Here is a 13,097-nt window from a genome sequence, read left to right as displayed (position 1 = left end):
GTGAGCCTCTTTATTTATATACTGCACAAATGGCTCCTGGACAGTCTCTCATTAACATCCTGTTGCTCTGCTCTCCTTCAGGTCTGCACTGAGATGGTGATGCCCATGTGCACAGATGGTGTCCATGACATGTTTGAGCCTCAGAAATGGGACTTTGAGGCACTTTCAGATGAATGTTTCAAGCTGTGGGGAGTGCGACCTCGCCCCTCTTGGATTCTTTCTATGTTTGGAGGGAAAAACATCAGTTCACACAGCAACATCATCTTCAGGTGAGCCTTGTTTGAATTGTCTCCTACCAGTTTAGTCTGGTAGTGATCTGTCTGCAGCATTCCAGCTGAATAAATTGGATTCTGTCAAATGTAAATTTCTTCCCCTCTGGATTCCTTCTTATCTAGTGGCCAAAGTCCGGGTTTCTCATGCTGGTAAATCTGTCTAGCTTTTAAGAAGCCAGAGTACTGTTTCTTCCACATAAAAGCAAAGTCTAAACAAGTTCTAGCTGTAACATAGGATCTTGATCACTAGAATTGTTGCTCTTGGTGATAGCCTTGTGGACTGCTAGTGTGACATTCCTCTTTAATTTTATTTCAAAAAAAAAAAAGCAGATTAGGGAGCTTTCACTTCCAGTTGCTGCTGTCAACAAAATCATGCAAGGTCTGAAAGTAAAAAGCTGTTCCTGTTGTGGTAAGGCATACAAGTAATATAACAGAAGTGTCTAACACAACTTAGTGCGTGAACAAAATGTAAAAATGTTTCACCATAGTACAAAACTATGCATGCTTCTTGCTATTGAGTCTTTTCTTATTCTTAAGGTTAAACCCTGCTCAGCTTTCAATAAAGGGAAGGTTCCTCTAACTGTACTTCTGCTGTGAAGGGGATTCTAGTTGTGGACAGCTTAATGCTTGGCTGTTCATTAGGGTCTTATGTGGTAGAGAGACATTTAATAAACCCAGCTGAAACCTATGCCCTCAGGAGCTGTGATTCTGTACTCACTGCCAACAGCAGGCATCTCCTGGTTTACATTTTGTAAGGCCTTTTCAGGATAAAAAGAAAACCCAACACTTAAAAGTTGGAATTAATGTCTTGGACTTGGTAAACAGTTGTCTACTTTAAAGTAAAAGTTGTCTTGAATTGGGAGTTCAGCTGTTAAATTCAGGTTCCAAAAGCCTGTTGATTTCCTTTCATTTGTCTCTTGCTGTTTCAGTCCCAGCAGGATATGTGCTCCAGAGTGAGAAATTCCACCCTTTTTTGGAAAGCTTTTCCTTTAAATTAAAAAAAAAAAAATTGCTCTAACTTAATTCTTGTGATGTTACTGATTTCTAATGTGCAGACCTGTGAAACATTAGAAATTGGCTTTGTAAATGATAAACGAGCAAACAAATCTAAACAAGTGTTTCAGAATTTATGCCTACTGAAGGAGATTGAAATGAGAAAAGCTTGAAAGCAACCAAATGAGTGAAGTAGTGCTGTGCACACAAAGCTTTGTGTGTCAAACTGGGTTGCCTCTCTGCAAACAAACACGTTGTCAACACTGTACATTTTATATAAGAGCTCTCTATTCTCAAACACCGGAGCACTTAATAAAAAATATCCCTGTGTCTGCTGGGGGATGTGGCTCCCTGTGGGTTTAGAAGCAGTGCATTAGTGTTGAGGAACTTGCACAACAAGTTTTGCCCAGGAAGGGAAGAATGCTGCATCTGAACAGAACCAACATGGAGTGGATTCACCCAGCCATGCTGGGATTTGGCTGGCGTACTCACTGTTCTTGCTGTTCCTCCCCCTGTAAGCAGCACATCACTCTGCAGATCCACGTTATATTGTACCACTCAGGCACCTTCTAACAGGTACCTAATTAAGCTGGGTGGATCATACCTGGGCGTTTCAGCTTCTGAGCTGAGGTACCCATCTGTCCAGGTCTGTATGGGAGGGGGAGGTTGACAGTGAAGGTCATATATATATATATATATATATACACCTATCTCCTATGGAGATACTGGAGCTATCTACAGAAGAAGGCATCGCTGGAAGGGGAAAAAAAAAGGAATAAAAGAATGAAAGGCAAAACAATGCCAGGCTGAAGAGAAAGGTGAGAAGTTCAGAAAACAGACGGGGGCAACTGTGAGGATGTACATACTAGAAAAGCATGCACAAACAGTTTTTCTGAGATTGTGCAAAAGTCTCTGTTGTTCTGGGTACAGCGCAAGTACTGAAGAAGCTCTGAAGATATGGTAGGGAAGGGAACTTCTTGTGGGATAGGCAGGACCCTATTCATGTTGTCAGGGAAGTATGGTGAATTAAAATCAGGACTAGTGCTGATATTGTACATTGAGATTGCTCTGAAGCCCTACTTGCCTGACTGCTGCAGGAAGGGAATTGCTGACTTTTTTTTACTTCTGCTTGCACCTGCAAACTTATGTGAGTTGGGCAGCTTTAGCATAGGGATAATCAATTTCTGTTGGTACTCAGTTACCTTCTTCTGTAAGACTGTGAGCCTTGGGATGACTTAATGGTGAGCCCTCTGTCTCCCCTCTCCTGGGCAGCTCTCAATTCTCAAACTGCGTCAGTGCCTCTGCTGCTGTCGTTTGGCAGGAGCTGCAGAGGATGCGGCCAACACCTCCCAGAAAAGCCAGGGATTGTTGTTTCCTTGTGGCATGCCTAGTTTCCATGTGACTGGGAGCAAAAGATCCAAGTCCATGTACGTCTTGAATCTCTCAGCAACTCATCCCCCTGTTGCCAAGGTGCTCTGCTGATTCAGATGACCTTTTAAATCAAATACTTTTTGCTTATTGGGCAGCTTTGTGTGCTTTTTCTCTTCCAGATGTAAAACATTTCTTTCAGTTGCAATCATTTAAAAACAGCGAAAATTAAGAGCTGTGGAGATTAAAGACATTTTTTTTTTCCTCTCCAGTGGAGAAACAAATGAAATCATAGATTCCATCACATTTTTTACTGTTATTTCTACGCTTTTTCACTTATTTTGGTCTGTGATTTCTGGTGTTGCCATGTGTTTCTTCTTTTTCTAGCATGCATCTCTGGCCCACCGTGTTCTCATTTCTTAGATATTTCTAGAAACTTTAACTGAAATACAGAGGCCAACTTCTAATGTTTCTTTTTGTGGGTGGATCCAGTGTGTTAACTGAGGAATCTATCTAAAGTCACATAGTTTCATAAGCATATAGACATTGCTTTCTTTATGCATTGAAATGGACCACTTATGGGAAGAACAGTGCAGGAAAGGAAAATGACCCAGTAATCCCTACAACCTCTGAAGTCCGAAGCCAGGAATAAAAGATGGAAAACTTACTTCATTTCCACCATTGGCTTGTTCTGTGGACCAGACATTATTTGGAATCAGATTTGCAGCACAAGGAATGCTTTCATTGGCTTGGAGAGGAGGAGGAAATTATATTAAAATCTTCCTGTCACAGAGGAAGAGCTGTTGGAGGCAAGTTCAGGGGGACATGAACCTTTCATGGCAAAGCCTCTGAGATGAATCTGCTGCCATCTCTCTGTGGTGCTACACGTTATTATAGGAACCAGCAAATAGTTTATGATGGCATTCTAGCCTTGTTTAAGCTACTGATAGCTGTATAACTGTTGAGAAGGCACCTCTGATGAGAGGTGGGAACAGGGCATGGAAGCAGGCATGAGGTCTATTTGTCATACATCTGCCAACTGGTTGAAAGTCCATGTGGATATGTTGATGTGAAGTGCAGCCTTGCTGCGGTGCCCTAATGAAGCATTAATTCCTTACAGCAATGGTGGCCTGGATCCATGGTCTGCAGGTGGAGTGACCCAGAACATCACAGATTCCCTCGTGGCAATTGTGATCCCAGATGGAGCTCATCACCTGGACCTACGTAGCCGCAACCCTTGTGATCCCAAATCTGTGCAACAAGCTCGGGCTTTGGAAGTCCACTATATGAAGCAGTGGATTGCAAAGGCCAAGCACCAGCACTGAAGTGGTACTGTAACAACTGTGGTCGTTATACCTCTGCTGGCTTTGCTGGGATCAGGACTGCTCTGTGTTGTTTTCTCCTTTGGCTTTTCTCCAGTGCTGTACTTCAGGGTAGAGTTTCTGTTCTAGGCTTGATGCCTTCCTTGTTGCACTATATGGCTGTCCTTACTGCTTGTATACATAATGGATTAAAGAGCAGTGCTGTTCATGTTGATGCCAAACTCCCCCTGTATTCAGTGGGATTGAATTTTGGACATCTCAGCCCTCAGCTGGTGTAAATTGTCATGATAATGGCACAGAATGAGGGAACAGAAATTGCACCTTACTGCAACTGGAGAGGGAGGGAAGGCATGGGCAGAAACTGGCTGTGAAGTTTGTAAGGAAACTAAACAGCCCTTACCCTTTGGAACTGATGCTGGGAAAGAAATAAATCTTTATTTTTTAAACTAGTTTTCTGGAAGTTTATTAACATAGCTGCCTTAAGTGGCTTTTCCATTCTGTACTACACTGAATGGTCAGGGCTGGACCCAGACTCTTGCTCATAACTGGCTGAGAATGCAATCTGCATCAGTGTTTTTATTTCTTCCTTTGCTATCTATCCTATTCATGAAATGCCACTGTGATGATGGTTGCCAAAGAAAACTGGGTGTGTTTTGTGTGTGTGTATATATGTGCATCTCCCATACACACTTAGCTTTTTTCAAATCAGGATGCTTTCAAAGCCATTCTCTTGAAGAGCAAGTGTGACACTTTGCTGGGTAGATCTTACGAAGTGACAAATAATTGGGGCTGTGCCTTGTGTGGGTTCCTCCCTCTCCCCCCATTCTGTGTATTGTTCAAATTCTGCATGATCTGTTTGCTGATGGCTCTTCAATAAAAGCCTTTAAAAAAAATTGTTTGCGGGACGAACTATTCAAAACACAGAATGCAGCTACCCTCTTGGAGCAGGCTAAAGCATGGTGCTGAGCTCAACAAGCCAGGTGCACTGGGCTTTCTGTAAGACTTCCAAACCAGACAAACTGCCCTGATTCATGAGGCAGCATATTTGACATTAATAAATGGCTGGGGCAGCCCCCTCATTTTCCAGCTTTGGCTTCATTCACACTGAAGCCCTTCTTCAGAAAGGCTTCTTTGCGGTTTAAAAGACAACTGCATTTCAGGAAGACTCAGGCAAGGCTTGTTGTCCTCAGGCTCTTAAAATTCCAACTCTGTTGAAAAGTTTTCTCAGCTTGGCTGATATGCCTGATAGTTCAGGATTTTCCTAAGACACCAAGTGGTCTTTTCTGTTAGCAGTCTCCTCCTGCCCTCAGGGAACAAAGTGAACCCAATGTTGAAATTTAATCTTTTAATACATACCTGTGCCTCTCCTTTCCATTAGAGTTCCTGACTTTCTCTCACCTTATTCTAATGTATTAAATCTCAGCATAAATACTGTATTTGAATCTGAATGGCTCATGCTCTGTTTTGAGCAAAGTACTTAGAGAATGTAGAATTACATTAACTATTTTGAAGAAATCATATTTAAAACAATTGTTCAGTTTTATTCAGTCTTTTTCTAAACCTTGCTATCTGCCAGACTTCAGCAGTGAGATTCTGTGACTCCAGTGCACTTTGGATCAGCATTTTGCAGCTTTGACCAGGTTATGATTTTGGTGACTTTCTTTCTGTTACCAGTTGTTCTTTCTTTTTGTTTCTTCAAGTAGCCGAAACCTTGAATATGAATATCTTAAGCATTCAGACCTTTTCTTAAATTTTATGTACACGTTAATGTATGCTGGTGAGGAACTGCCTGTGTGACTACCTCATCTAAATGTTAGTTCTTCTGATTGCTCATGTAGGTGAGAACAAAATGGGTCTTGGGGAATTGCTGACTTCTTTTTTCAGGCATATAATGATGGGCTGTACTTCATCTCAATCTTACTGGTATAGTTCATCTCAAGCTCTTGGTCTGTGTCATGAATGTTTTGAATTTAAAATGTATGTTTGCTACTAACTGAGGAAAACATTAAAAAGAAAAAAGGAATGAATGACATATCCAGCACATGAATCTTACTGGTGCAACTGCAGTTTGTATCAAAAACACATTAAAAACATCCAGCGTGAGTTTCTGGAAGTGAGTTTTATTTTGTAAGGACAAATATGTGCTTGACTGGGATGGAGTGGGAAAAAAGCTAGTGAAAATGATGATCAAGTTGTGCGCACAACGCAACTCCAGATGTTGGGAGCATCTCTGCACTTGTTTGGCTGTGTTTGCATTTTGGAGTTTTTGCTGCCTGGTGAGGAGCAGATCTGTCCACTGGTTGTTCCCTCCAGGTGACCATTCTGAATACAGTCCTGCTAGTTGTACTGAGGATAAACCACTGTGATTTTGGAAGCTTGTTTCAATCCCAAGTATGTATTATGTAGCAGAGATGAAAATGGTTTCAACTGGCAGCAGCACACAGCACTCTGGGCAGGTGACCAGGCTGATGGGGGCTGACTGTGCTATGCAGGGAGCTATCAGGGAGGGCTGAGGCTGCAGCATCTTAGGAAGGCACTAAGTGCCTTCTGCTTGTAGTTTGTTGTGCCTGTAGGCAATTTCAGCTTTATGGACAGTCAAATATTGTATCATCAAAGGAAGCTAAAGAGAGGAAAGCATCCTCCAGGAACCTGAAGCGTGATGTCTAAGTGCATGCCAAGTGGGATTGCAGGGCAAGCTTTGGCTCCCAAATTGTGCCCCAGCTATGTTGTCACTGCTTTAAATAAACACGTTTTTGTTTGACTTTTGTTTCTAAAAAAACAACAGCAACAACAAAAAGCTGTTTTGTTTCAAGTCTGATCTCTAAATGAGTTGAAAGTATTCATCAATGACCTAGAAAGCTATCTGTGCATTGAAGATTTTGCATGTGGGATACGTTAGCACTCTTCCAGGACTAGTGTGGGATCTTTCTGTCTGTTTGATGGTCAGGAGGGATGGCATCAAACCAGTGAACAGCTTTGCTTTGCTGCTCAGGTAACACAACAGCAAAAGTTCTGAAATTAGGACAGCGTCTGGGATAAATGTGGTTGTAAGGTGTGGGCATCTCCACAGTGTGCTGTGCTAACCCTGTGTCTGTGGTACCAGGGTGTTTCCTGGGTGGGGAGCGAGCACTCCTCCGGCTGCCCCCTGCGCTGATGGTTTGCAAAGTCTTTTAGCTCAGTCCCCTGGTTTAGAAAGCAGGGGTAGTGCAACCCAAAGAGGGGGGATAGCAAATCCCTTCCGTTTGTCTTGTTGTTTTCTAATGTATGCGACCTCTCTGGGTGGTTTAAGCGGTTTAGGTACTTTCTATAAAAGGGATCTTTTAATGACAAAACTAATGTGATTATCTTACCGAGTGTGAGAGGCGTATTCAAGGTTTAAAGAAAATCTGTTAGAATAGCTGAATGTATCTGCTTAATCCTTTCTCTAATGTGAGTGGACAATGCTCTGGGAAGCAATTGGTCTTTCTTTCTTGGAGTAAATGCCTGATCTCCAGAGGTAGGAACTGTTTGCAGCTTTTATACCCTTATGCTTCACCTTCCAGAGAACACAAAGGCACAGGAGAGAGGCAGGGAGCTCTCAGAGGCAAAGATTTTCCTCAAATAGCCAGGGGTGTAACCAAACGGGTCCATCCTGCAAGCTGCTGAGCACCCTCTGCTCCCTTTGACGACAGTATGAATGGAATGCCCTTCTTTAGCCAGCCTTTTGCTAGCAAAACTCTATTTCTGCAACACAAAATGCAGAAGGGGTTGCTGAGCACTTGGGGAAGCTGAATTGCAGCTGTCATCTTGTTTTGTGTCATGAAGCAGCACTTCCTATGGAGAGCCATTGGCTTTGGGGAATTCTCCAAAGGTCATTTTTTCTACATCGTCTCTTTGGAAAGGTTTAGACTTCTGCAGGGGGAACGTGGCTCTGATGAACGAGGACAGCATGGAGGGGTGATGCTGCAGGACGCAGGAGGCTTTGACTGGTACTGACCTGGCATCACTCAGCTCTGCCCTCCATAGGGTACTGCTTCCCTACATTCGAGGGCTTTGTTTGCAATCTACAAATTAGGCTGTGTCCTAGCATGAATTTTCTGACTGAAGGAAGAGCAGTTCGTAAAAAGAGGCCTTGGCATCTCCTCAGCAGGCTGCTGTGTGATCAGCAACTGTAGGATGGTTCAGGCTGGGGGTACCTCAGGGCCCTACTTCCTGCTCACAGCAGGGCCACACCAGGCTGCTCAAGGATGTGACCAGCTGGCTTCTGAAATCCTAGAAGGATGGAGCCTGCACAGCCTCCCTGCTCCATATGGTGGAAAAGTTTGACGTTGTCTGAACCTCTTGTTGCTGCTTGTGTGTTGTTCTCATCTTTTCACCACGTACCTCACTGGATTTCCTGGCTCTGTTCCTTCAGCTTGGTCTCTTTGCTGCCAGAATCCACAGCAAGCCCCAGCACAGCTGGTTGTCCCTCAGAAATCCAGGACCTTCTTCACAGAGCTGCTCCTCAGCCAACTGGTCCCCAGCTGCATCACTGCAATGAGTTATTCCTTCCCAGGGAAGAACTCTGTGCTTAGTTTTATTGGATTTCATGAGCTTTTGTTGTCTCTTTCCTTCAGATTGTCTGAATGGAGCCCTTCCTTGAGGGTATTAACCATTCCCTCCAACTCAGTGTCATCTACAAGACTAAGAAAAGCTGGAGAATATGAAGCTTGTGAAAAATTGCCTGGTTTAGTGGTTGGTGACCCTACACATAGCAGGGGGGTTGATACTAGATGATCATTGTGGTCCTTTTCAACCCAGGCCATTCTGTGATTCTATGATTATTTTCTGTTACAGACTGTAGCTTGGACTGTTCTTAAAAGCTCTTGCTTTCTGAAGTATTTGCAATATTAAAATAAGGCAGAGTGCCATCTTTTCTGACTAGCTTCAGCTGGTAGGACAAGGCAGGACAGCCCTATAGTTCTCCGCTCTCAGGATCCTGATGTCCAGAAGTTGTGGTGATGAGTTTTAGAAGTGTCATTCAGTTAGCACAGTCTTGGTGTTGTGATGAAAACAAACCCAGTAACTTCTACAGGGGTCTGTGGACCAGCTTTAACAGCTAAGGAAAAACCTGGAATGGAGAAGAATGTTACCTCCTTACAAGCAGCAAAGGATATATTTTTGGAGGATCATAGAACCATATAAATATTTGGGTTGGAAGGGACCTTGAGTATCATCTAGTTCCTTCTGCTGTGGGCAGGGACACGTCACACTAGACTAGGATGGTTCATATGGCCTCTTCTGAAAATTTAGCCTACAAAGAGGAGGGGAATCAACTCTTTGAAAGGGTGAGTGACAGCAGGACAAGGGGAAATGGTTTTAAGCTGAGGGAAGGGAGATTTAGGTTGGACGTCAGGGGGAAATTCTTTACGGAGAGAGTGGTGAGGTACTGGAACAGGCTGCCCAGGGAGGTTGTGGATGCCCCGTCCCTGGAGGCGTTCAAAGCCAGATTGGATGGGGCCCTGGGCAGTCTGGTCTAGCATTAGGTGGAATGGTTGGTGGCCCTGCATGTGGCAGGGGGGTTGGAGATTCATGATCCTTGAGGTCCCTTCCAACCCTGGCCATTCTGTGACTCTGTGATATGTTCAAATGAGTCTTTGAGAGAACTGTATCACCATTACTGTATCACAGGTATAATATAACCATTTACTCATTGAGGAATTTGAACCAGAATAAGCCTAGAGAGATCTTGATTTCTTTTCTTTAGGAGGAATGCTAATCTTCTTGTGTTCTGCTGCTGCCCAAGTGAGTTGAGTGGTGCTCCAGGGCTGCTCGGCGCTCCCAGGGAAGTTACCCAGTGCATGTGGCCTCATGCTGGGGGACTTTCAGGAATGATGGCAGGCATGATCCCGTGGACCACTATTTCCATCACTGGTTCCTCAAGGACCCAGAGCCTTATTTCCACACCTGCATACACATCAGTTTGATAGGAAGAACCCAACCTCTTGCTGTGCCAGATGCCTGTTGGTGTTCCTCCCAGCATCCCGCAGATCTGCTGCCCAAAGCTTCCCGGCTGAAGCAGGCTCTGGTGCTGTAGAGCCATATCACTTTGGTCCAAGGGCAGAATGGTGTCCTCAGCTCTATGAAATGTGTATCCATGTGCAAACGTGCATGGGAAAAATAGGATTCATCCCAGAAAAAAAAGGAGTGACATTTTCCCTGGCAGCCTGCTGTTATGTCTGACCTTGAAGGCTGGGGTCCTCGGCTGCTCCTCAGTGTTTTACTGTGTGGCTCTAGAGACTGGGAGAGGAAGCAAGGGATGTTATTTCCTTGCAAAGAGCAGTCCCTCTTCTCGATTACCATGAACAGGGCCACTAAAAAGGCCAGGCCCTTCTGGGTCAGGCTAGAGGAGAGGGAGGCTCCTGCTTTTCCTCCCAGCAGATGAAGTCAGCACTTGCTACGCAAACGAGACTAATAAATGTTGGAGCAGCGGGAGGTGAGTGCAATCAAGTGCGAGAGCCTGAGTTATAGTGGTAGCCTGCTGAATTCCTGGGTCACAAAGTAATTTACAGAACAACCCAAATGTCATTCAATAATTATTCAGGCAGTCTGGAGCCCAGGGGGCACAGCCTCCTGCTGGGTGTATTATTAATACCATCAACAAGCAGCAGGATGTTGGTGTGAAGAAAAGAACCACAACACGAGCGTGTGAACCTACGGGACAAATGGAAACCAGTATTAATAGGATATTGTACTGCTCCCTAATGAGTGAAAAATCTCTCTATCTTGTCCTAGCAAGTTGTTCAGCAAAATCTGAGTGTTTCCACTTCTGACAATGAAATTGCTCTCGGTGGTTTGCAGCAGAAGGGAGGAAGATTGGTGTGCTGGTGGCCGCCTGTTTGTATCTCCCGGCCTCTGAGATAGTCTCCATGGAGACTGATGGGGGAGGTGGTTTCTAAGCACCCCAGAATAATTTAAATTAATATCCAGTGGACAATGTAAACCTTCTCTTTGACGTGGCGTGGGAATAAGCGATCACAGAGCTCAAACTGGGTCAGCTGAGAAGGAAGATGGTGCCCCAGCACAGGGTGTGATCAGAGCCAGGGGCTCAACCTCTGCTATCTCCCTCCCTCCCTCTTGCCCCCATCCTTCAAAACCCCCACAGTTGGCTGCAAAGGTGCAGTTAGGAGATATATGGGCAAAGTCTGAAGTGAATGGAGTCTGAATCATAGAATGGAATCATAGGATGGCTTGGGTTGGAAGGGACCTTAAAGTACATCCAGTTCCAAACACATTCCATGACAGGGACACCTCTCACCAAATCAGACTGCCCAGGGCTCAATCCATGCATATGGGACAGAGGTTTTTACTGGTGACTGGGAAGCGCCCTGGGCATTGAGCACTCCTGGAGCATTGCTGAGGTTGTTATGGGAACAGTAGCATCAACACTTTTACTTGGGATACGTGGACTCAGTAGTTCTCTTTGGTCCTTAAAAGTGCAGAATGAGTAAGTGCAAGCACTGGCACAGGTTGCCCAGAGAGGTTGTGAAGTCTCCTCCTTGGAGACCTCCAAAAGCTGCCTGGACATGGCCTAGGGCACCATGCTTTGGGTGTCCATGCTGGAGTGGGGTTGGGCCAGATGGACCCAGAGGTCCCTTCTAACCCCAACTAGTATGAGATTCTTGAGATCTCAACAGAACTGTGCAGCTAATTGAAGCTGGCTATGTAGATCTGCCCAGATTGGGCCAGTTCATCCTCTACTGGATGAACCTGCGAGGTCACCAGACCAAAGAGTCCCAAAAGTATTCAGGGTGCTGAATGTATTCAGGGCACACAGGGATAGGCAGTCCAGGAACATATGTGGATGAGATTTCTGTCTGGAAGTTGGGAGCACGAGAGCTCTGTCCTGCAGCCACGGAGAGCAGCCACAGCCTGAGAAGAAGCTCAGTCCTATTTCAGCAGACAGAAATGGCTCAGCTTTTCATGACCTTTTTCCATGTTTGCCCATTTTTTGAAGATGGTTTTTTTTCGCTTTGCTTTTACTCTGCCCGTGTAGAGATGATGCACAGAGGGCTCTGATGTTGCTCCTATACACTGGCCCTTCACCTCATCAACAGCTTGCCAACGTATTGCTTGTAACATCCATTGCCCACACATCTCCCTCCTTGACTTCCTCATCCCAACACAAGCCACGTCCAGAATTCACTGCCATTTTGTGCCTGTGCTGCTGGTGGGACCCAGGAAGAAGCAGCAAAGTATATATTTTTCTGATGTTAGCACCTAAGAACAGGATCACCAAAAACACCTTGATTTTCCCTTTTGTGCTTATGCACAGATGTTGTTGCTGATATTCAGAATTACTAATTCATACTCTCTGGACCCCCACTGAAAAATAAAGTGTGTTTTATCCTTGTTCCCCAAGTGCCCAATACAAATGCAAATTAGCTCTGGGCGTAGATGTTGGTTTGTTTTTTTCCTGGCTGCCCATCAGCCTGGTGGGGCTTTCCTCACTTGTTTTGCTCAGTCCCTTCGTCCCTGTGTCTGTGGTGAGGGTCAGAGACCTGCTCCATTCCCACACCTCTGCCCTCCTCCTGCTGCTGCTGCTGCTTGGTTAAAACCCCTCTGGTTATTAACCCTTTAAAAGGTTTTCCTCTGAACAAGGAGAGCTGATGAGCTAAAATCAAACTGGCATCCACTCAAATTTCCTAAAATCATAGAATCATAGAGAACCCCGAGTTGGAAGGATCATTGAGTCCAGCTCCTGGCTCCACACAGGGGCACCCAGAACCCAAACCTGATGTGTGACAGCGTTGTTCAATTCTCCTTGGGCTCTGGCAGCTCGGGGCTGTGCCCACTGCCCTGGGCAGTCTGTTCCATGCCCACTGCTCTCTGGGACAGAACCTTTTCCTGATATCCAGCCTGAATCTCATTTTGGTCAGGTGGGCCACTGAGAACATCAGGGTACTTTATATTATTGCTTTGTTACATCTCTGCCATGCACGGTTTGGCTCCTAGACAAAATTGGGTAGGAGGTCATGGCAGTGGGTTGCAAGCCAAAGTCTGGATGGAATAAAGTGGCTCTGAACTTGTCTGTGGCTTTATATAGGTCAGCGCTATTCAGGTAATAAAATAGCTGAATAGGGGACTCCTAAATGCTCCCACAGAGCTCAGAGCAACCAGTGCT

At 44.9% G+C, this 13,097-nt stretch overlaps 1 protein-coding gene across 1 annotated transcript in view; it reads left to right on the top strand.

Annotated features, from left to right (window-relative positions):
* Nucleotides 1-6,087, top strand: part of PRCP (prolylcarboxypeptidase) — a 28,781-nt gene extending 22,694 nt beyond the window's left edge. The window contains exons 8-9 of the mRNA XM_031612411.2: nucleotides 82-269; nucleotides 3,754-6,087. Of these exons, the coding sequence (XP_031468271.2) occupies nucleotides 82-269; nucleotides 3,754-3,958 (393 nt within the window). The 3' untranslated portion in view covers nucleotides 3,959-6,087. The remainder of the gene's footprint in view (nucleotides 1-81; nucleotides 270-3,753) is intronic.
* The last annotated feature ends 7,010 nt before the right edge of the window (nucleotides 6,088-13,097 follow it).

The sequence above is a fragment of the Phasianus colchicus genome, chromosome 1, assembly GCF_987193195.1.
Source record: "Phasianus colchicus chromosome 1, bPhaCol1.hap1.1, whole genome shotgun sequence".
Taxonomy (NCBI): Eukaryota; Metazoa; Chordata; class Aves; order Galliformes; family Phasianidae; genus Phasianus; species Phasianus colchicus.
The sequence above is the reverse complement of the archived record's forward strand: the minus strand, read 5'-3'. Positions and strand labels throughout refer to the sequence as shown.